General features: G+C 46.1%; 6 protein-coding genes across 6 annotated transcripts; 3 read left to right on the top strand and 3 right to left on the bottom strand.

Annotated features, from left to right (window-relative positions):
* Positions 1-1,198: 1,198 nt before the first annotated feature.
* BJ212DRAFT_1227795 (uncharacterized protein) lies at positions 1,199-1,448 on the top strand (the record flags this gene model as incomplete). Its single annotated transcript, XM_041329467.1, has 2 exons — positions 1,199-1,297; positions 1,353-1,448. Coding segments are annotated over 2 exons (195 nt in total), but the record flags the coding sequence as incomplete, so codon positions are not given.
* A 2,687-nt stretch (positions 1,449-4,135) lies between these two features.
* BJ212DRAFT_1208721 (uncharacterized protein) lies at positions 4,136-4,624 on the bottom strand (the record flags this gene model as incomplete). The annotated part of the gene is made up of 1 exon (XM_041329187.1): positions 4,136-4,624. A coding segment is annotated over one exon (489 nt), but the record flags the coding sequence as incomplete, so codon positions are not given.
* Positions 4,625-7,313: 2,689 nt separating this feature from the next.
* BJ212DRAFT_1288175 (uncharacterized protein) lies at positions 7,314-8,786 on the top strand (the record flags this gene model as incomplete). Its single annotated transcript, XM_041332023.1, has 5 exons — positions 7,314-7,459; positions 7,512-7,783; positions 7,840-8,240; positions 8,301-8,369; positions 8,430-8,786. The coding sequence occupies 5 exons, from the start codon at positions 7,314-7,316 to the stop codon at positions 8,784-8,786; spliced, it is 1,245 nt and encodes a 414-aa protein (XP_041185718.1).
* A 953-nt stretch (positions 8,787-9,739) lies between these two features.
* On the top strand, positions 9,740-10,365 carry BJ212DRAFT_1305548 (uncharacterized protein; the record flags this gene model as incomplete). Its single annotated transcript, XM_041333760.1, has 6 exons — positions 9,740-9,780; positions 9,832-9,845; positions 9,902-10,034; positions 10,128-10,164; positions 10,213-10,225; positions 10,289-10,365. 6 exons carry the CDS (start codon positions 9,740-9,742, stop codon positions 10,363-10,365), a joined length of 315 nt encoding a protein of 104 aa, XP_041185719.1.
* A 1,222-nt stretch (positions 10,366-11,587) lies between these two features.
* Positions 11,588-11,914, bottom strand: BJ212DRAFT_1288178 (uncharacterized protein; the record flags this gene model as incomplete). The annotated part of the gene is made up of 1 exon (XM_041332024.1): positions 11,588-11,914. A coding segment is annotated over one exon (327 nt), but the record flags the coding sequence as incomplete, so codon positions are not given.
* Positions 11,915-14,576: 2,662 nt separating this feature from the next.
* Positions 14,577-15,046, bottom strand: BJ212DRAFT_1204351 (GATA zinc finger-domain-containing protein; the record flags this gene model as incomplete). Its single annotated transcript, XM_041329129.1, has 3 exons — positions 14,577-14,686; positions 14,754-14,859; positions 14,915-15,046. Coding segments are annotated over 3 exons (348 nt in total), but the record flags the coding sequence as incomplete, so codon positions are not given.
* Positions 15,047-23,288: the final 8,242 nt, after the last annotated feature.

The raw sequence follows: 23,288 nt of genomic DNA on the forward strand, positions 1-23,288 counted from the left end.
AGCAATTGGTCTTCTGCTATGACTCATGGCTGAAGCGCACATGAGGACATTCCCTTTCCTTACAAATCATATGCTTCAATACAGCTGCTCCCTCCTATGGCCCCTTCTTCAGCCTTACACTGATCAAATCTCCTCTCTCAATATCACGTGTAGCAACCCTATTGAACATGAAAGCGTGCTAAATGACCTCCCAGTACTTCAGGAGCTTCGAATGGACATGATGGACAGTGCTGGTATTCACAGGTACACTCTACCCATCTCCCAACTCTCTGCTCTACACACTCTTGAGTTCAAAGGACTTTCCAGGTTCAAAACCTTGCCTCTTTACCTGTCCTCAACTCCATATGGGCCCACCTGTCAAATCTGACAATCAACTCATATGAGCAAGGCGCTGTAATGTGCCTACTCTGTCTAGCTCCCAACCTCTCCTCACTGAAAATCTACTCGCTCTTCAGCCATGAATTTCCCCTAGAACTGCTCACTCACCAACATTCAATCCTTGTCCATCAAAGCTAGCCAACATCATTTTGCATCTGTTCAAAGCAAGCTCTTCGACGGGACCCAGTGTCCACCTTTCTTAATGCACTCACACTCCCAAATCTATGCATACTTGACATTGGCAGGATATCCTGGACTGGTGAAGAGCTGAAGGATGTTAGGAGTGGTACAGTTGGAATCGCTATTGATATTGAAGCTTTGGTTGAAGATGAATGTTTGGGATTGTAATGTTGACTAGTGAGTAGGGCTGTTTTTTGCTTTGGATAACCTATACTCATTATGTGTATTCTGAGTTTCCCACAAAGGTATACTTTCGCATTATTCACAATCTGTTCTGTGTAAGATCTCTGCATGCAGAAGAATGCAATTAACGTATGACCCTCCGGGCCTCCATATCTTTTATCACATGATCCAGAGTAATTGTATAGCAATTTCACAGTTGCTAACCATTTTGCTTTCTTCATTTCTAGTGTCTCTCATTCATGCCCCCAAGAGCATGTCTCTCTCTCAACGTCTGGGTCACAATCCAATCCTCTTGGGGACCAATGATAATCTGGTATATCTGCACAAATCATGGTTGCTGTTCCCAATGTGGTCATTCCCGTCTCCACATTTCAGTGGAACATTTTCCTATCACTATTGTTTGTGTAGCCCATGGACAGGGTGCATTTGGCCATATTTGGGTAGTCACAACTCTCACTCAAAGCGCTTGGAGAACTATGACAAGGGTGGCTACATAGTGTGGGAGCACTCATATGGAAAATTCTTCAGAATCCTTCAGATTCCTCAAGGAATCAAGGTGAGTATGTTGACTACCTGAATTTGGTGCGGTGATTCAGTGATTCCATAAACAGGCTGAGGGTGTCCATGCAATGATGGAGAATGGAATGCTTACTGTGAGCTTCCCAATGGCTGGACCCGACCAGCAACCCCAGTGTGTTCCAATCACGTGTACACGTGGTGGTATCTCCAATCTGTATTGGATGAAGATGTAGATTTGGATGAATGTGACCTTGACAGTGACTTTGATGATGGTCATGACAATGATGAAGAAGAAGAAGTGGAGGGGGAGGACGGTTGTGTTTGGTGGATGTTGAGGGTGCCAAGCTGGGATTGTAACACCTTGAGTCCCAGTGATTGTGACCCCCATGATTTCGATGGTTCCATCTATTTTGCTGCTGGCAGCATTGATAGTGCCAATGACACAGAAGCAGGCTACATTGCCTCCAAGATCCGCCTCACTGCCTGCACTTGGTGGACAGTCTTTATTGGATATAATGCCCACTCCACTCCCTTTGTGCATGTCCCCGGTGTGTTCACCTCTACATTGAATACCATCTCCTCCTTTGACGCCCCAGCATGTCTCTGCTCTCTCAATGCCTGCCACTACATCAACGCCTGCATAAATGGCTTCCTTAACCCCCACATCTAATCAAATGCCCTCAACACCAACTCCCTCACCATCACAAACACACCCACTCACCTTCCCACACGCTCTACCCCTCTCCTCCCTCCACGTTACCTTCCTTGCCTTGCCTCCCTGCACATTCATGGGGCGCAGCACCCCTCCTTATAGGAGACAGCTGAGCAAGTGGGGGAGGTGTGTCTGGTTGTTTTTATCTCATGAACGTGTTTTACATGCAATGTTACAGTTTTTTTTTTGACATGTGTGGTGTTCAATGTATGGGGGATGTGTGGCACATACACTCACCAACACTCAAGGTGGAACTAGGACATCCTAGCTTTGGCTTGTATTCAGAATGAAAACAAGCCAAAGGCCAGGATATTTCATTGATTACACCTTCTGCATGCGGAGGTCAACCATTACTTTGCACAATGCACAGGATGAATCATGGATAACAGGAAAGTATCCCTCCAGTAAACATGGTATGTGATGAGCAATACTAGGTTATTCAAAGCCAAAAAGTATCCTGCTCATAGTGGTCCACCTGAGCAGAACCTCCAGAGTCCAATAGCCCATCCGACCATACCACTCCCAACACCTTTCAACTCTTCACCAGTCCATAATTTCGAGCCAACATTAAGCAGACTTAAATTAGGGAGAGTGAGTGCATTGAGAATGGGAGACACTGGTTCAGATGCACTACTTGGGCTGGCTGTGATGGACAATGAATGGATAGTGATGTGGGTGAGTGGTTCTAGGTGAGAGCCATGCCCAAAGAGTTCATGAATGTTGAATGAGGAGAGGTTGGGAGATAGTGTGAGCAAGCACATTACAACATGTTGCTGGCATCTACTGATTGTCAGATTTGATAGGCAGGCCCACACAGGGTTGAGGGGAGGTAAGAGGTTGGAGACAACACACATTAATCCTTTGATCTCGAGAGTGCATAGAGTGGATGGTTGGGGGATGGGTAGCAAGACAGATTATAGTGTATAGTGATCTCCAGTATAGGGAGTATACCCATACATGGGGTCAATTTGAAGCTCCTGGAGTGCCAGGAGGTCATCTAACAATATGTCAAGTGCACCAAGACAGTGCAATGTGACATCAAGAGAGGATATTTGATGGATATAAGGCTGTAGAAGGGTTTGTAGAGTGATGGAGTCTTGTTTGAAGCACATGCCAATATCTAGGGAGAGGGGATATCCTCGCATGCGCTTGAGCCATGAGTCATAGCAGAAGAACCACTGCTGCTCCAAGTTTTTCCAGTCAACTATTATATATAATTTGCACCACAGTGAGGGCATATTCACAGAAACCTCTCTCCATCAACTGCATACTCTGGTGAGCAGAATAGGAGGTGAATTTGATTCGGGCAACATGCAAGCAGTTTTGGGGAGTGTGTAAATAAAAATATGGCACAGGACTTTGGTTGGCAAGCAGGATATGAGACTACTAGTCTCAGTACTGACATGCAAGTTCATGACGGTCACATGGAAGGAAAACCAGCTGGGCCTCATCAATGCATCCAGTCTGTGGCTGTGCCATGAACTATGGAAGCCAGGACCACTGTGCTCTATTTGTCAGCAAAATTTGTACTATATTAGGCAGGAGCTTCTTGAGTACCTCATACACTGCAAGAAGTTTGTTTGGCCAATTGCCAGATAATATCCAACAAAGATATTGGTATCTGATGTTGTACAGTCCAAACCCAAGAAATACTGTGCAAGATCATTCAGATATAATCTAAGAGGCAATTGGATCATCTCCCCTACATCCGGCTTCCATCTCTGAGTCCACACATTCAACTTCCATCCTCTCTGTGCTTTTGTCTTCTGTCATTGTGGCAAAGGGCACCAATCCAAAGCCTGGCCACTCACAAAACTCATTGCACTTGTGCTGTTTCTTGAACATGCTAACCATGCATTCCATATTCCCCTTGCCAAAAAGATCCTTCCCTTGGTCAACCGACCTAATCAAAAAATTATAACACATAAGCATAATTAAGTGAGCATGGAATGCCATATTGACACATGGGTTGGTTAGGATCTGTGGGTCTGTTAGCACCTCTGTGCTTCCTATCAGGATATCTGAGTCAGTGGTGTATCGAGCTGCAAAGCAATGGAAAGAGTTACCTTGATAGTCTGAGATGAAGGCCAAGCCACCTGTCTTTGCATCCTGCACATGTTGCATGAAAGCAAAGAACAAAGCTACTTCATAGCAATAATTGTCTTGATTGAGCAGAGGATTAGAGTCCATGTTGTGAATGACCTTCAGAAAAATGTCTGGTCCACCTTCAATAAGCTCCTCTACAAGATATCCTGCACATGTTGAGCCTGTTTTTGAGCCTTCCTTTGTAGGTTTGGAATCACATTGAGAGTAAGAGATTGCCAAGCCAGCATCAATGAAGTGCACATGAGGGATGTTGAATGGCGGAGGTTTGTCAGAGGAGGCAATACAGTGATTGATGAAGGTGTATGTGAGCTGTAGGAGAGAATGAGCCCAATATAAGATGTTTGCTTCCTTGCCAAGCTTGGCTATTTCGTTGATTGAAGAAAAACGACCTATTTTGTACATAAGACTTGAGGCGGATGGAAACACCTTATGAAATGGTCGCTTTACTGCAACATTTTGACCAGGAGTCAATCCTAGCCTGCTTTTAGCAAGAGGAGTGAGAGAAAGCCAACCAGGATGAGCAGTCTTGAATTCACCAGCCCCCAGCATGCTGCATGTAGATGAATTGATTGTCAGCTGTCCAATTATCGACTGTGCTGGTTCCACCTTGAAAGAACAATAGTCGACATTCTTCAGAATATCTGCAAGCAGACAAGTGGGGATCCTGTAGAAATGAATGTGTTCAGTGTATGTACCAAGCACTGCAAGAAAAATAGTTAATGGTGCATCACTGTGACAGGACACCAAACTCACCTTGCACAATATCAAAGTTTGTTGCACTGCCTCCACTCTGCAGTGCTTCCTTCAGGTCACTGCAATCAGGTGAGCTAAACAGCACTCTGGGTGGCACAACTGCAAGTTTCTTGTGAGGCAGTGATGAAGATGTGGTGGTGGCACTCAGATTGTTCCTGTGGGACCATTTAGTAGACTTGAAGGCACTTGACAATGTAAGATTTTGGGTGGACACGGAGGCGCTTGGCAATGCAGTAGAGACCTGTAGCATAGATATGAATTGTCTGAACTGCTGCCAGGTGTAAAATGAACTTACATTCTCCATTGTTTCTACCCAATGTTGAACTTGAACTTGACAAGTGGCAACCTGTCTTACCTCCTCTGCTTTTTCTACCCATTCCTCATACTCATTCCATCGAGCCTCTGGAATGACGACCATAAGCACAAATTGCTTGGTTTTGAATGTGGGTGCCTTCAATCCTTTCTTGCTTGGGACCATGCATTGCAAAAAGAAATATGGGACCAAGGCCTTGTGTGTAGAGAGGTCAACCCATACTGCATCTCAGACAACAAACTCCTCAATATGCCACAGGAATCCTGCACCAAAAGTCAAAACCTCAGGAAGGATAGTGTCAAATGCAATATCCATGAGCCCAGGAGCATCAATGCATGCATTGACATCTTTTTTGCCCTCCCAGATATTCTATGATGATTGATGAGTGAGTGACATGTGGGTTGAACAAGTGATACTCAAAACAAACCCCAATCGCAACCCAATGTTCTTTCCTCTGTGCACTGACCTCATGGACTGCCAAAATGTCAAGTGTGATGGTCTCCATTGGTGGAAGTGCATATGAGAGTTTTGCCCAATGCTCATGCTCGGTGCTATACTGTGCATGATTTACTGAATAGCCTGCAGAGCCTGAGGAGCGACTTGGATTGTTTTGCAGCTGCCCCCATGACAACAGGATAGCGATGTCTGGTCCAGCAGAATGAGTCATTGATGGCGGATGGATGCCACAACCAAATGCAATAACAGGAGGGGGGTTGATCATTGCTGTGTGTTTGAGTTCTCAATCAGATCCAGTGCACGGCATGAACAGTAATCAACAGCAAACATACATTTTCTCTGTGCAGCATTGACACTTTGGCCAATCATGTGCGGGTCAGGAAAGGTGTGGGGGAGTTGCAGAACAGCACTTGATGTTGAACTGGATCTAGAACCAGCTGCTGCAAAAATAACTGCATGTCAGTCATCACATGATACAGCAGCACTGGGTTAAGCATACCAGTGGGTCTCACAGATGTGGCTGGCATGGTTAGATAGTGGGCATGACATGGACTGCATACATAGTGACCAGGTTTCCCTGGGTCAATAGTACCAACATAAAAGCAAGGATCCCCCTTTGCAATCCTTGCTCAACAAACAGGGCATTCACAAATATGATCCTCTGCTGCAAATGTGTCTTCTGTGAACTGAGAGATGAGCTTGAACTTAGGCATGACAAGGGAAAGTGGTTTGCTGTTGGATATGACTTGCCATTATATATTGGATGCCACTGTGCCACAAGAAACACAGTGAACACTGCAACAGATCTGTCTGGACTCAAAGTATGTCAGGAGTAGAAATACTATCATAGATAGGGCGCTTCTTACCATGCAGGCAAATTGTTCCTTGGCATTTGTCCCAAAGATTGACATAGATATCTTGACCTACTAGTAAGCTGACACTACCAAAGTAAGTTACACCTCAAAGATACTAACCTCAGCGCTTGTACCGCACTTACTCCTCCACCAACAATTCATCAGCTGCCTTCCTCCGAGTCATATCACCCTCCTTTACTGGCAATCCTGTGTGATCTGGCTGGACTGTCAATTGCAAACAATTCTCCTTGCAACTCCTTGCAACCCTGAGCCACTTGCCAAGAGTCTGAACTGCCTCCTTTGAGCACTGCACCTCATCATAGTCATGTGCCTACTTCACTGGCATCAAAATTACTAATAGTAGTCTCCTTAGGGGTGTATTGACCGGGCACCTCACCCCACTGGTGAGATTTGCTATCAAACCACTATCAAACCAACTCTGTCTCCAGAGCAGATTTGTCCAGTCCCACCTCTGGCAAAGTCAATTGGCTTATATATGATTTCTTGTTCGTCACCAATTTTGATTGTGCTTGCTTCAATCCTCTCTCACTGTATCCACTAGCAGCTGGAGCACCTGATGCCAAATCAGAACAAGCCATCCCATATGTACTTGTTGTTCTCTAACACTACTACTGGCTTGATGTTAAGTTCTAGCACCTCTTGATGTCATTTCTCCGCACATCATTCAATTGTGGAAGACATGACAAACTGACAAGCAGATTGTTCAGAGCCTATGGAATCATTGTGATACCTCACGCTACAGTCTTGGGTAAGTCATTCAATCATAACGTGCTGTGGCGCTTACTCACTTGAAACTTCAAAATCTAGACTGATGAAATTTGTGAAGATATGAATTGGAATGGGCCTTCTGTGCACACAACAACAGTCACACACTGTCAAAAGTATTTGCGACGTTATGATAGACCTTCAAGAGACATATCCTAATGCAGGGGCCCAGGAAATGGTCAGTTTGCTCTTTCATGAGCAAGCCATGAGTGTTTCAAGGTAAGTGCTATCTTGTGTTGTCTATGATGCTGAATCTTTCATGATGTTGCAGAAACATAGTGGTCACATACTTCACTACTTATGAGGCCAACCTTGTTCACCTGCACAAGGCTCATAGGCTCTGGAGAAAATGGTTCTGGGCAGCAGGTGTTAACAACTTGTTTGCTGTTGATCAGCATGACAAGTGGCTTAGGTTTGGGCTTGCATTACACACTGGCATTGAGCCATTCTCTGGGTGCATCATGTGGATGAGAGTGTGGCACTCAAACCAGAACCCACAGCTGATACTAACATATTACCTTGACACCATCCAGGAGCTTGGTTGTAAGTTGATTTGCCTTATTATGTATGACCACAACACTATTGATTTACTGTTTTAGACATGCCTATGGTCACTCAGAGTGACCCAGGATCAGAGAACTTTGGTATCACCAATGTGCACACCATGCTCCATCAGTGGCATGATCCAACACTGGAAGGTACCTTACAGCATTGCTGGATGCATACAAAGAAGAACGTGATGCCAGAAATTACTTGGTCTCAGCTATGCTGCCAGTTCACCCCCAGCTTTGAGACTTATCTGGACCATGGTGTTGAATCTGGTTGGTATGACTTTGACAACACTTTGCAACAGTGCGTACTCCATTTTTTACACTCTATAGTCCTGACAGATGGTTTTGGTTTAATATTTCGATGGGTCTTTATTCCATGGCTGCAACACAAGCTTGATGGATACAAGGACCATATAAATAATACCACAAAGAGACGTGATCGCAACAAGGTTGGCAAATTTCTGATGCTGGTGTCATCTTGCTCTCACTGACATGACTACTTGTTCAAGGTACTTCCTCATGGAGTGCTGAACCTCATCTATAATTCAGCAAACAATTTTGGGGCACTGGATTTCAAAGTTTGTCGCCTGCCATCTTCACTTGTGTGGTATTCTAAATTTCTGATTGCCTATATCTAGATCATTCTTGAACCAGGTGCCATAGACCATGTTCGCAATACTTACATTGACCCCAATCATGCTGTCTTTGAACTTGTTCCTCCAGAATTCAGTAACTTCATACAACATTGCTATGATGAGCTAGGTTGCCCTCTCGTCAACTGCCAGTCAGCATGGACTGTCTACTTGGACTTACACCATATCATTTCTCAGCTCTATGAGCAGCTGCCACAAATAGTGCTCACTGATGAAGACAATGATCCCTTACCACTCCTGGAGAACCATCAAGACTTGCCGTTTCATGAGGATGAGGATGGAGCCTATTATATGGGTGGTGTAGGCAGGGGATTGGGTCTTGGTGCATCTCCTTCCTCATAGATAACATATTGAAGGCTTGATCTTGTTCATATAGATGAATCACATTCATGACAATTGGATGCACTTGCACAGGAAGATGAACCTGATGTATCCATTGTTGAAGAGAACAACCTGGAAGGGCTTGACCATGCTGGTCTGGTGGTCTGGGAGTTTTCTGACAACAAAGATGAGGATGTGGTAGACAAATGGTAGTTTATTTTATGTGATTCTCTAGGCAGCACACTTGAAATTTGCACTCAATGGTGTAAAGCAGCGCAACAGCAGCAGGAAGTTGATTTCAAATTCATATTGTTTATTTGTGTCTCTGAGGTTTCCAGAGTCCTACACCAATTTTGCTGACAAATAGAGTGTGGTGGTCCTGGCTTCCATAATGAACAGATGATGTAACTTGAATCATCCACAGTGCCCTCTGAGCTTTCTTTCATCCAGTGAAATTATTCACTGCGCATTGGTGAGTTAATATTCACGCCATGCGCCTAATACACTGATCTGCCACACCATAGTTTTGGAAAACGATATGTCACAGCACAGTCAAATCCTCTACCTAGCAACTAGCTCCCACAGACCACAGTGCATCATCGAACTTCAATAGTACTCAAAGGTTGATTGAGATACTAATTTGATTCATGGCCACATACCGTCTCTTTTGTGGAGTTCTTGCATATCCTCAGAGACAAGGCAAACATGTGGAATACTCTCAAACCAAATATCTTGGATTCATCCACTTTTGTGACCCGACTGCCTGCAAAACGTACGTCGTCCATACATATCAATGCTGCGTCCAACACTGTAGACATCAAACCCTAGAATACAAGTAGTGCTCATCTCAAGATCAATTGTCCCAATCCAGTTCTTCGCACATTTAGGTATATAAACAAGCCAAACGACCTTAAGATCATTGTTACACTTCCGATCGAAGCAGACACGCATGGCTCTACCAAGTAGCCTTCCTCATGATATCTACAGGGGAGGAACATCCTTTGTCTCATGGCAGGTGAATATTCCACAATTTCTATCGTTTTCAATTATTCACTTGCCATTGCAGGCGTATTTGTCCTGGTAGGCTGATTCATGGTTAATCTGGCAGTGTCGAGGATGATACATCACCTTGGCAGGTCATTGGTCTGCAGAGAACAGTCTGTGGATTGCAGCTGCTACCCTACTTGCTGTCTTGCGCATCGATCATGCTAAAGACTCAAATGGAAACAGGATTGAGGTGAAGCTGGAGTTCAACACCTGCTTGGCAATGTAAGTGACCTGGTTTGTATTCAAGAACCTGTGGCTGACTCTGCCGAAGTCAACCTGAACCATTTCAATGCTCGTTCGAAAGTGTGAACACAGTGAGAGAGGGACATCTTCGAGAGATGACAAATTCAAAGTAGGTTTCATTTTTAGTATAATAGCACACAATTGTACAATGGCGCAGAGTGCATTGTATGGTAAGGTTTTGCAGCCTCTGTGTCTGTCTCTGTAGGGAGAAGTACTGGTCAATCAAATATTAGGATATGGTTGTGAAGAAATAGAAAACCAAGCTCAAGACAGAGACAGAAGAGCACAAACATCGTCAGTCGTACCATAGTAATACTTGAAGAAAATGAAATCTGACATCAAAAGAAAGAACAAGACGCAAACCCACCATTATATTAGTAGTTTGGTACAGTGCTATACTATAATCATGATTCATAATATTAATCGAAAGTCAGGCGCTAGGTAGGAAGGGGACAAGAGCCACAGTTTCTAGTAGTCGATTCAGCCCTTCACAGTGCAATAAAGATGGAATGAATGACAGTCGGAACACTCAGAGTCCTTGATTTGAACTGGAGTGTGTTTAATTATATAACCCGAGAGAAAAGGCATGTAGAAAACTCGTGTAGATGGATTATTAAAGCTTGAATTGACTCTTTTGAGTTTCAGAATTTGAGTCTTTGTGGGAGTCAAAGCAGAATGCAACTCAATGATATCACTTTGCAAAACGTGTAGCTAATAAAATAAACCAAGTGATCCACAACTCCTCCAAGGGAATAAATGAGGGCATGTATCTCATTGGCATGACCAAAACCGGAGACATAGCTCGTCATCTAGTGGGTGTTTATTTATTTACCATACTGCAAAATCAAATCTTCAACATGAGGCCAGGATTTACCATCAACATGAAGCACACATAAATTGGGGAGCGTGAGTGCATCGAACAAGGGAACTAATGCGTCTCATGCTGACGTGAAAACGGTTTCAATGGAAAAAAATTGAATGGTAGAGTGAGTGAATGACTCGAAGGACAATCCATCACCAAGGAACATACCGATTGTTAACAATGAAAAGTTGGGAAATAGTTGGAGCAAACCAATGATGGTGGACGGGTTGCATATCTCGAAGTTGACATTTGTCAGGGGCCATGCTGGGTTGAGGTGAGATAAACAATTGATGTCGTAGCAGGCAAACAGTTTCAACTCGAGACTGTGCAGAGCGAAGAGTCGTGAAATGGGTGGTAAAATACATGATAGTGTATCATGATCTTTCATGACAACATCGTGACTTATGTCAACTTGAAGGACCTGAAGTGCCAGGAGGTCGTTAAACAAGATTTCAGGTGTGATGGCCTGGTCAAATGTGATGTTGAGAGAGGAAATCTGAGAGATGTAAGGTTGTAAAATGATTTGTAGGTTGGTCGTGTCATTTTTGATGCACATGATTTCTAAGGAGAGCGGGCATCTTTGCATCCACTTGAGCCATGAGTCATGGCAGAAGACAGCCTGCTGCCAGTTTCTGCTACTAGTGTGATTAATATCCATATACAGTTTGCACCACAAGGAGGGCATGTCCATAGTAATCTCCCTCCAGCATTGGCATATCCTGGTGAGTAACATAGGAGGTGATTTCAAATTGGGCAACATGTAGCTGGTTTTGGGAAGACAGTGGATAAAAATATGACAAAGGACTTCAGTTGGCAAGCAACACAAATCAGATACAAGCTCCTTGTGCAGGTTCATAATGACGACCATCTTTTGGGTGAGCTGCTGGCGAAGATATTTTGTTCTCCTAATGACAGCTCTGATAGGGTGTGCTTCAACTGTGAGGCTTGTGAACTTGATGCCAGACTGAATGGTGTTTGGATTGTCAACATGGCTCATCATATGGGAACAAACATACAGTTACCTATATGCAAGTTGTAGCAACAAGGTGCTATATGTTGCGACATGCGACGTGCATGAGCCCAGGGGTACTCCATGGTCAGAGTCTCAGTGAGGAGGCTTTGAAGATGTGTGAGAATGTTGCTGTATGAGCTTTTCAGAAGTTGTATGTTGCTGTCTGCTTCCGCTGAGCCAACACACTCAGCCTGTACATCATTTATCTGAGCCCTGGCTATGTACATTTGTTCAACTTGTTACATTATGCAGTGTGCACCATTCAACTTGTAAATCTTGCTGTCTATCACTTGAGCTTGGCTGCCTGAATTAGAGGGTGATTTCAACAAAGTAGAAGTGCTTTGGCCCATTTGTTATATGAGATGCAATTGAATCATATAAGGTGAGAGGGTCAAAGCATCCATGGATCAATGTAGAGCTCACATATTCGAAGCATATAAAACATTGTATGATTCTGAAGGAGTAATATCCTTGCACTGTGTCAATATGGTGATTAAACCTGAAGCACCTCATAAGTAATTTATTTTAAACCACAAGACTGTCAAGGCAACAGGAAGAATAGGGAACGTAGTTGGGATTGAGCTGGGACTGTCATGGCAGTTTATAACAGCAAAGACTAATATTTGAAGATCTCGACAATGCTGTGCCACAACTGTCGAAAGCCCAGACACAAAGCTTCCAAGGCCAATACCAGTGTTATCACAATATTCAAGCTTCCCAGTTTTAGAAAAGAAGATACTCAATGTTGAGGTCCGGACTCTCTGGAAATCACCTGACCATATTAGGGAGATCAGGGGACTCGAAGCCAGAGAATGATATCAATGGCTATACATATGATAAAGTACAGGATCATTTTCTGACAAGTTCTCCAGATCAATCAACTTGATGGTAAGTACACCAATCACCTCAATTCCATGTGCAAGTGATCGTATCATATGTCCAGCCTGAAGATATCCACACAAAGATAGTACTAGTACCCACTATTAACATAGACCGATGGCCAAATCTATATCAATAGCAAAGACAAGATCTGATAAACAACGATAAGGATCTCCACGATCGATTAGATGCCACGTTTTCGAGAATGACATGTTGACGCCCCAAATCGATCGAGATTTCTATTCCGCGGATTCCTTTCGCCCCGATCAATCTAGATCTACCCGAGTGCTTCCAAAATTTCTTAGATCTTGACTTCGTAAGTAGGAACTATACTCAGATTCTAAAACACATCATCAGAGAGCAAAAACACGCATCGTCATATCATGGATTACACTCTAGGCAACAGCCAAAAAAAATTACAAGTTCATTACAGAACCAAATCATTATATGTGATATACATATAGAACAGACAGGGGTGCAGGGGTGATGAAAGATGCAACAGAGAAGATGAATTACAACAGCGCGTTTGAAACGTTGACGAAGCAAAGTCTTGAAAGAAGTCAGAGTAGCGAGTAGATGGGCAGTGCGATGCGTAATACAAAGAACAACACGGAAAATTTGAGATGTGCAAAAGAAATTGAAAAACGATGTGGTAGATTGATGAGTACGAACCTCATCAATATGAATGGGTATAGCCCCTTGGGCAACCAGTGTGATATCATCATAACCATCACGAATAGGTATAACCCCTCAGGTAACCAGTGTGATATCATCGTGCCCCTTCCTTATTGTGGGCAACGATGGAAACCTAAAATTATTGACCCTCCAATCCTCACTGCCTCAGCATCGAATGCGGCTGATTAGTAGCGGGCAGGTACCAAGGCGGCGTAGGCGGTGGTCCAGCCCGAGACGGAGGGTGGTGGGGTTGGTGGTGTCCTTGCGCGGACGCAGATTGATGATGCCCTTGTGCGGATGTAGATTGATGGTGTCCTTGCGCCGTTGGCTGATGATGCCCTTGAGCCGACGCAGATTGATGATGCCCTTGTGCAGTAGATTGATGATGTCCCTGCGTTGTCGGCTGATGATGGCCCTGAGAAGCAGGCTGTGCTACAGGCGTATGAGACGCAGCAGGTGGGTGACGTGACGTAGACCCCGATGACGAATTAGCAGTTTGATGAGTCATAGAAGGGGTCGTGTGGTGGGGAATGGACGGCGTTTGGTGATGTTGCACAGATGGTGTTTGATGATGCGCAGATGGCGTCTGATGATGCGCAGACGGCGTCTGATGGTGTTGCGCAGATGGTGTCTGGTGGTGAGACGGCGTCGACAAATGAGATCCAGAAGGTGTCGTATGATGAGACATGGACGCCGTCTGCCCAGACGGATGATGCGAAACGCCCGCAGATGGATGTTGACCGCCCATACCAACACCAATCCCAGGGGACTGTATCACCCTAGTCGACGACGAACGCTTCGAGTTCGCAGGGCGCGGAGGACGGGCATACGTCCCGCTCCCACTCCCGCTCCCACCTGCGCTCGATTGAGAATTTAGATTGTGATCTTGATCCTGCATCACATCTCCAGGGTCTGTGTTGATCTGGAACGAGCCCTGGTGGATGCCTAGGTTCATCTTGTCATCTCCTCCGCCGTTACCACTACCACTACCGCTGCCGCTTCCACTCCCGTGTCCGTTTCCGCCAACTGAATTCATGACAGTTCCACCGGCAGATCCGGCTCCTCCTAGTGCAGCACGTGCCCCCTTGTCAGCATCAGCAGCTCTGGCACTCGCACGTAACATCTCCATGTCGATGCGCTGGATCGAGGGCGATTCTCCATTTGCGAGGGCTTTCTCGCGCTTTCGCACGAGTTTCGCGTAGTCTGAGCGCGCGGATGGGGAATTGAGCCATCAACAACTAATCCCACAAAAGAAACAAAAATCACATACGCAGCCCACACGCATTACACAACGTCCTCGCACCGTCCGGTCCCCGTCTCCACTCTGGCGTCTCTCGAATATTGCAAGAATGACATTTTCCAGGAGGTGTCGCGCGCTATCCACCACGGTCAAACACCGAACAACATCCAAGTAAAACATAGACGACTCACACTCCGCTTCCGATACTTATTCTTCCCTCCACCCCCTCCAGACCCGTTCCCACCCAACGCAGCAGCGGCCGCCATAGTCGTAAGCGCTCTCTTGGTTCTTATAAGCTCCATATCCGCTTCGGCCATCGATCGGTCTTGATCTTGTGTCAGGGCCGCTCCAGGGATCTGCGCCGGTCCTAACCCCGGTGTAGATACGAGAGGAACATGAACATGCCCTGCCGATGAAGACGGGGCAATACCAGGCCAGATCCGGGAGGTAGCATACCTTCTACATCCTCCCAAGGCCGCTTTGGTGCCCGATCGGGCGCGTCTACGTCCATTATGCCCATTCCTAGACTAGAGCTTGAGGTCATGTGTCCTTTGACGGTTGCTTCTAGGGAATGGGGGTGGACTGAGACGAGTGCGTGGGGTCCAGATGTGGAAGCGAATGCCGATGCGGAGAGGAGGGAGGATGGAAAGATGGGGGTGTCGCTTCGGAGTGCTTCAAGGAGACGGACGACTTCTCCTGCGCGGGCTGTCATTTCTGCGAGTTGTTCTGGGGGTGGTTGGATGTGTGGGTTGGAGGATTGGAGGGCAGCTGTGGGAGGGAGGTTAGTGTTGAGAGTGGGGATTGACGTGGAAGAGAGTTAAAGGGGAGACAAGACAGGAACTCACAATAATGATCTGCAAATTTATAAAGCGCAGTACAATGCTGAACGATCTAAAGAACCAATATCAGCATCACGTCCACACTCATCCACCATCATCAAACACAAGACAGAAGAGTAGAGGGGAAAAAGACTCACCTCCCGAATGACATCTTCCTTGCCCATTCTCTCATCTCCTGCTACCCGTTGAGATTCCTGGGACTGGGCTTGTGACTGAGACTGTAACTGCGAAATGAACCCCGTAGATCTTGCTGGACCTTCCAACATCATAGGTGGTCTTGCCTGTGATTCGAGCACCGCAGTTCTTGACTGAGCTTCGAATGGTGCAGGTCTTGTTTGCGACTCGAGAACTGTGGATCTTGGCTGAGGCTCAAGCATCGTCTGCCTCTGAGGCTCGAACGTCGGTCTTGCTTGTGACTCGAACGCCGTAGATCTCGTCTGGGTATCGAATACTGGTGGTCTCCCCTGCGTCTCCAAATTCGCCTGCCGAGGCTGAGGCTCAAACACTGCCTGCCTTCCTTGCGTCTGTGTCTGTGTCTCCGCTCCCGCTCCTCTAACCTGTGACTCGAATGCTGGTGGCCTCTGCGACTCGAACGCAGGTGGTCTCTGTGACTCAAACGCGGGTGGTCTTTGCGATTCGAATGTAGGTGCCCTCTGTGACTCGAATGCTGGTTGTCTCTGTGTCTCCACGCCCACCGCCCTCGGCTGTGTCTCCATTCTCACTTGCGTCTCCAACCCTACACCCACCCCCCTTGTCTCCACCGCCAGAGGTCTCGCATCAGCAACCGACTGCCTCTGCAACAAAGTAGGCCTGACTTCTACGGCGCGAGGCTCGACTACGCCTAAATTACGATCATTGGAAGTTGAGCCGCGTTGTTCGCGTGGAGGTTGGGAGTGAGGTAATTGTGATTGTGGCTGCGGTTCTAGCACAGATGATGCCCTTCCCTGTTGCGCATCATGCGAATAACCCAACTGCTGCTGCTGCCTCTCTACCGGATACCCCCGGACCTCCGTATGGGACTGGGAATAAGTACGCTCCACAGGCGGTGCATATGGTCTCGTATCCTGGGCTGGCGGGTAGGGAGGGGCGGGCGGAGGGTATGTGTTTCGGGGTTCTTGTGTGGGGGTGTATCGCGTGTCTTGCGTTTGGGGCTGTGGTGGAGCTGGCTGCGGCGGAGGCACATAGGGCCTCGATTCCTGAGGATAGGCACGGCCATCGGAATAGCGCGCGTCATAGGCTGCGCGGGCGTCCTGAGGCGGATAACGGGCATCCTGGTAGGCCCTCTCGATCTCAGGGCTGGTCTGGTAGCTTCGTTGATCAGCCGGATACGCCCTCTGCGGATCCGGATACCGCGGGTCTTGGTAAGTCCTCGCATCTTGAGCTGGGTAGGTTGCACGTGCGTCGTACCTAGGGTCAGGAGTGCTGGTGTAGGGTGGACGTGGGTGGTCTTGGGTGTAACGCGGGTCCTGTGGATAAGGACGTGTGTCTTGTGTGTAAGGGCTAGGGCTGGGCTGGTAGGCTGCGCGTGCTTCTGCGGGAGTGTACACGCTTCGATCGTCTGGTTGTTGTGGGTCACGTGGTGGATGTTGATAGCGGGGGTAGGTGGTAGTAGTTCTGTCATGAGCGAATGGAAGAGTCTTGTCGTCTAAGAAATTTCTTGTTGAACTTGAAGTGCTTGTTGTACTTTCTGCGGTTGTTGGTGGTACGTAGTGAAATGAAGAGTTTTGGAATTGTTGTGGATATGAGTTTCTGTGTGGACGTGCAGAGATTGGAGTTGGATAGGCTGTTGGATCTAGTGTTGTTGGTACTAGGGGAGTTGTTCTTGCGAATTGTTGATTTGGAGGCCATGCAGCGCTTAGTGGGGTTGGGTATACAGTGTCTTGTTCTGTTGTTGTGTGTGCTAGTTGTAATGATTTTATTGGTGGTAGTCTGACTTGAACTTCTGCGGTGACTTGAGGTCTTGCACGACGAGCTGGTGAGGCCATGGATCTCCCGATGCTCGGCGGTGAGATCTGAAACCAGATGCCCGATCTAATATTTTGACCTTTAAAATCTGAAAAATAAAACCGTTGCCAGCCTACACTCTAGTGGTAAAAACGTCCTTGACAATTGAAGCTTTGAACGAGAAGACGAGGAGGCGGCTGGGGGTGAAGGGCGTTCTCCCTGCGTTTTTACTTACAAAAGCGGAGAATCAATACAAAACACGTGGACTATCTCGGATCTAGCCTCACCAAAAACACGTTCCATCTAGATAAATTTAAATTCAATTCAACAAAAAATATCTTGCTTTTTTCTTGCTAGACACAATCGGCGATCCAATTCCCGATAAAGATTCCCGCCCGTCGTACGCTCGGGAATCGGTCGCATCTCCCTTATATCGCCGCTATCAAGAAACTCAATTTAATTCTTCTACTTTACGATATTTCCGATCTGGTAGCTCGATCTACTCCTTCGGTCCCTTACACCCCGCTCCTCTCTACTCTTTGCATTCATCGTTCACACGCCCCAGTTATAGAGTTTGAGCGCTTCATTGCTTTATCAGCCATCTGAGCTCACTACTCGTTTTTACAACCATCTTTTCAAGTTCAAATCGCAGACGTTACCTTGCTTGTGTCTTGCGAACAATCACCACCACTTCACCTCTTCATTTCATAAACATGAACTCTTTTACGCTATCAACTGTACTTCTACCCTTATTAGGACCATCCACATGACCTTCCCATCGCACTGGATGATGAGACAGCATGGCAGCGGGAGAGCTGGAATGGTGTGTCATCACCCATCTACGCTTTGACGAACCACCGTCACTTTGCTTTATGCTCAGACAGAGCTATTCGATCTCATGCACGCCATTCACGCTCTCTGGCTCAGATGGTTCCCCTTTCTCCATCTTTCTTTGTGTTCGAACAGGTGAAAGGGAGGATATGTACTTTCCATATCTGCTCTATTAGCTATCCGAGCACAGACGCGCTATCTTTCCTTTCCCTCTCTAGTCCATGCGCTCTCTGTTGGTTCGTTCGGATGAACGATAGTGCCATGCTGTGATTGTTTCTTCATTGTCATGGTGTCATCGGCCATCTGGGCTTTTATGGATAACGATCACTCTGTGCTTAGACAGATGATAAGATGCTTTCGTTCGTTCTTGCGATATCTCCTTTAGCAGCTGTCTGACCTTCGATACGCTACTCCAGGGCCACTCTCAATTTTGTAGGTGTCCGTATGTCATAATCTCGTTCGACGATTTACGCTGATAGATATGCTGCTAATAGGACTTCATATAATACATTATATGCAACAGAGCCATTGCGTCACCAGTCACCTGAGCTTCCATGGACCGTGCACACTTTTTCCTTTGGTGTTTATGTTCAAATGGCTGATAATCCGGGGCATTCTAAATATGGAAATCAGTTGTCTGGGCTCAGACACGTTACTCGCGTACAACCTAGGCGAGCAGTGACAATTTTAAGCAGGGTTTACTTTAAATTGTCATCTGCTCGCTCTAGGGCGACTCTGATCAATATCGACGGGTGTGTTGTATGTATGTATCTCGTTCGGTGCTTTACTCTGACAGTCATGCTACTTTGCAGGATGGAAACAGATCGTTGTAAGGGCCCTGATTCAGATCTACTCTGACTGGTGTATGCATGCATGTCAGAATCTCGCGGTCGATAGCTTACTCATACTTTCGCAGGTGCGCTTGGTGCTTTCTGACTCAAAGCTCTGATTCTCTTCTCTACTCCCCACTTACCAGGTCCACGCCCGATGACTTTATCACGCGCATTCGTGACAAAGGCATATACTCGAGCCGTAAGTTTCCTTTTTAAACTGATCTGGATATCCGATGGCCAATCTTACACATTACATCCACTCTTCACGCACAATTTATTACTACTCTGCAGCCCAGATGGATGATGCGTTGGTGATATTATCGTCGTCGGTGATCTCACACCCTATCAGCCACCAGGGCTTCCACGAATAAGGGTCACTTCTTCGTCTGCTTTGTGCTCAGACAGATGATAAACAGAGGTCAATAGGATACTTTGACTTCCCTTTATCAGCTGTCTGGGCTTGATAGATCATAGGGATCCTAAATCGATGCACGGTTTGGGCGGTGTGTTGGGGAGTTGCTGGGTGGGACGCCACTACACAGTAATCCAGAGCGACTGCGATCAATGTATATTTCTACAAAATTCAGATTGTCGTGGTCGCTCTGGCTGTCGATCAACATCTCTCTCTCAATAAGTTCGTATATATGTCTACTCAATCATCAGTGCACATGAAGTATATTGCAATACTCACGATACCTTAAAGAGTCGCTAGTCAACGGAAAACCTCAACGAACGTGCAAGATATGGGCAAGTTTGTCTCCAAGTCAATTGTGTCAAACCGACCGAATGCCGAAGAACCCCGTTCCGCTCATATCCGCGATCCTATATACATTCATCTAGCAGAAAGGGCTCGAATCAAAAGTGCCGTCGAAGGTAAACCACGTGGACAAGGGCCATCAACGGAGAGTCCATCCAGAGACGCTCTAACGCCTCCCAGGCACGCCCTTGAACCAAACTTGTAGATTCCAAGCCAAATTCTGACATGTCGCATTCGCTGAGAATTCGCTCGATCTAGATAAATCAAATGAATGCTTGACTGCAATACTTGGAGTTCCAGCAGAATCGGCGATCTGATTCCCGATAAATGTAAACGTGACAGATCCTCTCGACATAGTTCCTCCATCGTTCGTATGTTAAATTTAAGTATGTCGCGAGTCGTCTATATCGTAAGCTTGTACTGATGTTCATCTGATCCACCAACACATTCCACGATTGGTATCTTTGACATCACGAAAGCTTCCAATTTGTCTAACCGAAGCCTTATCCAGCCCGGCATCTATTCCATCTGATCCACCATGCTTCCATTTAGTGCGGGGTACCGGTTGGACTTTGTCCGTCATGCGGAATGCCCATAATCGAACACCCCCGCTTCGAATCCAAGCCTTCCTTCCATAAAAGACAACTTCCCGCCATCGATACACAGCTCGCGTCTCCATCGATACCTGTAATCATTTGCATTTATCATATACATAGCCGCTCTCCGGAACTTCATTCTCCTCATGATCATCCTGCGTTGATTCGTTCGATATAGCACTGGTCACCGGCACCCACATGTTGAATTCCTTATTGGTCGTTCCAACGGCCCACGTGGGAGGTGTCGTGATAAGTACTCTTTCATGTTCCTGCAAAATGCATCTTCCACCGTGACCTTCTATCAGACAATTCATTAAAGTGATCCATAACGGATATGCGTGTCTGTATCTCGTTCAGCACTTTACTCTAACGGTCACGCTTATAGCAAGATAGACTCCATTGAGATCATTGCAAGGACCCTGATACAAATCTAACGCGTATTTTGCAGGCACAGTCACTTGGTAAACGCCACCGCAGTGCGACTCTGATGTTGAATCAGCTGTCCGGGCGATTTGTACTGATACTCGTTGTATTTTAGTACCGGCATCAAGGACTGGGTTGGTTCTGGATAATTTCAGTTTGCAAGCGTGGGTGAGTAGCTTCTTCGTTCCAGTAGTGATAGGTTTGCCTAGACCTTTCATAATACCACCACGGATCCTCGACCAAATTTCTCGTGATCATTCAGTAAGCATTTTCCTACACAGTACTGCTAGTTGGTACATGTACGCGCTCCTGGAAGACAATCGAAGCCATGCCAGTTTCTGCATCAAAGTCGGCTACGAGTTTAGCGTGAAACTCCCGTACGCTAAGGATGAGGCGTGGTCCCAGCACAAACATCTGCACGCTGAACAAAATTTGAAGAACACTGTTGAGTATCAGAGTTCCCATAGACTGTGAATTCTACAGAAATGGTGAGCAGTGGTTACAAGCGGATGTCAATGACAGGTCGACGCACAGCGAACTCTGGAGAGAGAACACTAAGCTGGAGGCAAGAGACACAAACAAAGCTAGCGCGTGCGGAACTTTAGCATAAAAAGATAACAATATCACGTTACAAGCTCACCTTGCAAAATAAAGTACGTGAGATTGTATCAGCACTCTGAAACAATCCCCGATGGTCGATCCTGTCGATGGGCCGAATCGTCGCAGATCACGGAGGTGTTTCACAGCAATCCAGACTGCAAGACACAGTGCGAGGACCTCCCAAACAGTGTTGAGTATCCAAACCATTGAAATCAGAAGCTGGACATTTCCCTCAAATCCATAATTGCACATATATGCGCCAGAGAGTATCAACACCTCTGGTATTCGCCAAATGAGCTGTGTTCTTCAAGTCAACAAGTAAAGCTTACCCGCTGTGGTGTGCTTGAATGCTATTGCCACGATTACTCCGCAGGTGATGTTAACAGCCAGGAAGACAATAACAAGAAAGATAAACATCATTCTAGATCTCTGATACATGCCATGTAACCGAGCAATCATGATGACTTGCATCGGGATCCAGCCGAGTCAATATCACAGAGGTATTGCAACTGGGTAACTCACCGCCCAACATGGCAGTCATGACCACACTCGCCCCATTCAGCACGTAGTTCATGACATTGCCTGAAATACTCAATTAGTAATTACCTGGCACTAGGATCAAACACTCCGACTCACACCTAATGAGACATCATGTTGAGCTAAGTTCAATGGTTAGAATCTCACTCACTCCTACATAGGAGCGTATTCATTGGATGAGAATGAGATTGTTACGGAATACTCACTGCATCTGACAGGGAGACCGATCGCAGATTTGCTGTGTGCCGCCGGTCAGAGGAATCAAACACAATGCATATGAGACATACGCAAAACATTGGCACTAATTGTCAGAGGTGAGCTATTAACGCAGTACCAATTTGTTGACCTCGGCACATACAAAGTACATGGTATTCCAATATAACGTATCTTGAACATTTCGGAGTCAGCACAACCGCCAATCACGCTACAGTATAAACAGGAGGTACGAACAACCAAATACAGCACAGTCACGAAAGACCAGCGTTGCCTCTGTCTCGAACAAATTGTATTCTCCTGAGTTTCTTCTGGTATGGGACTCTGTCACGTTAACTTACCCAGATCAGTTCAATCTATAACATCATTCTCAGCGAGTTGGATACTTCGGCGGTGACATCGACCTACTTCTTGTCCGAGTGTCAGTACTAGAGATATCATAAGAATGTCAGCAATTTCAGAACAATGACCTGCTCACACCAGTCGTATACCACCACGACGCCGGCGGCAACTGCGAAACCGCATGTCAATGTTAGATCGAGACATTACCAAACTGACAACGAACTCAACCAATATGTGAAAAAAATATTCGAATTGACTTCCGGCCACCAACTTGGATCATTTGAGACCACGCTCATATTCGAGGGACAAGTGAGAGATGTTGGGGATGTATAACAATAGCGTTCGTCCTTGATATACCACCATTCAGCGCTTCTATCACCAAAATCGGCATGACGAAGATGGATATTTGATCCTACCTGAAGACCCTTGATTGAGTGAAGTATTGTGGTGCGAAGCTAAGCAAAAAGTGGAAGTCCTTGATCGAATCATAGTAGATTTTGATTTGTAAACCATACGGTATCAAGCACGCGGCTCCTTGGACATCAGGAAAGTCCCAGTCGTTGGTGACGTCTGCAACTTATTTCCGACACCATTTTATGGGTGTTCTTGTTGCAAGCTTGCAAAAATCGAGGCGTTCCTTATGAACTCGT

This window comes from Suillus subaureus (genome assembly GCF_016647635.1).
Source record: "Suillus subaureus strain MN1 chromosome Unknown BJ212scaffold_146, whole genome shotgun sequence".
Taxonomy (NCBI): Eukaryota; Fungi; Basidiomycota; class Agaricomycetes; order Boletales; family Suillaceae; genus Suillus; species Suillus subaureus.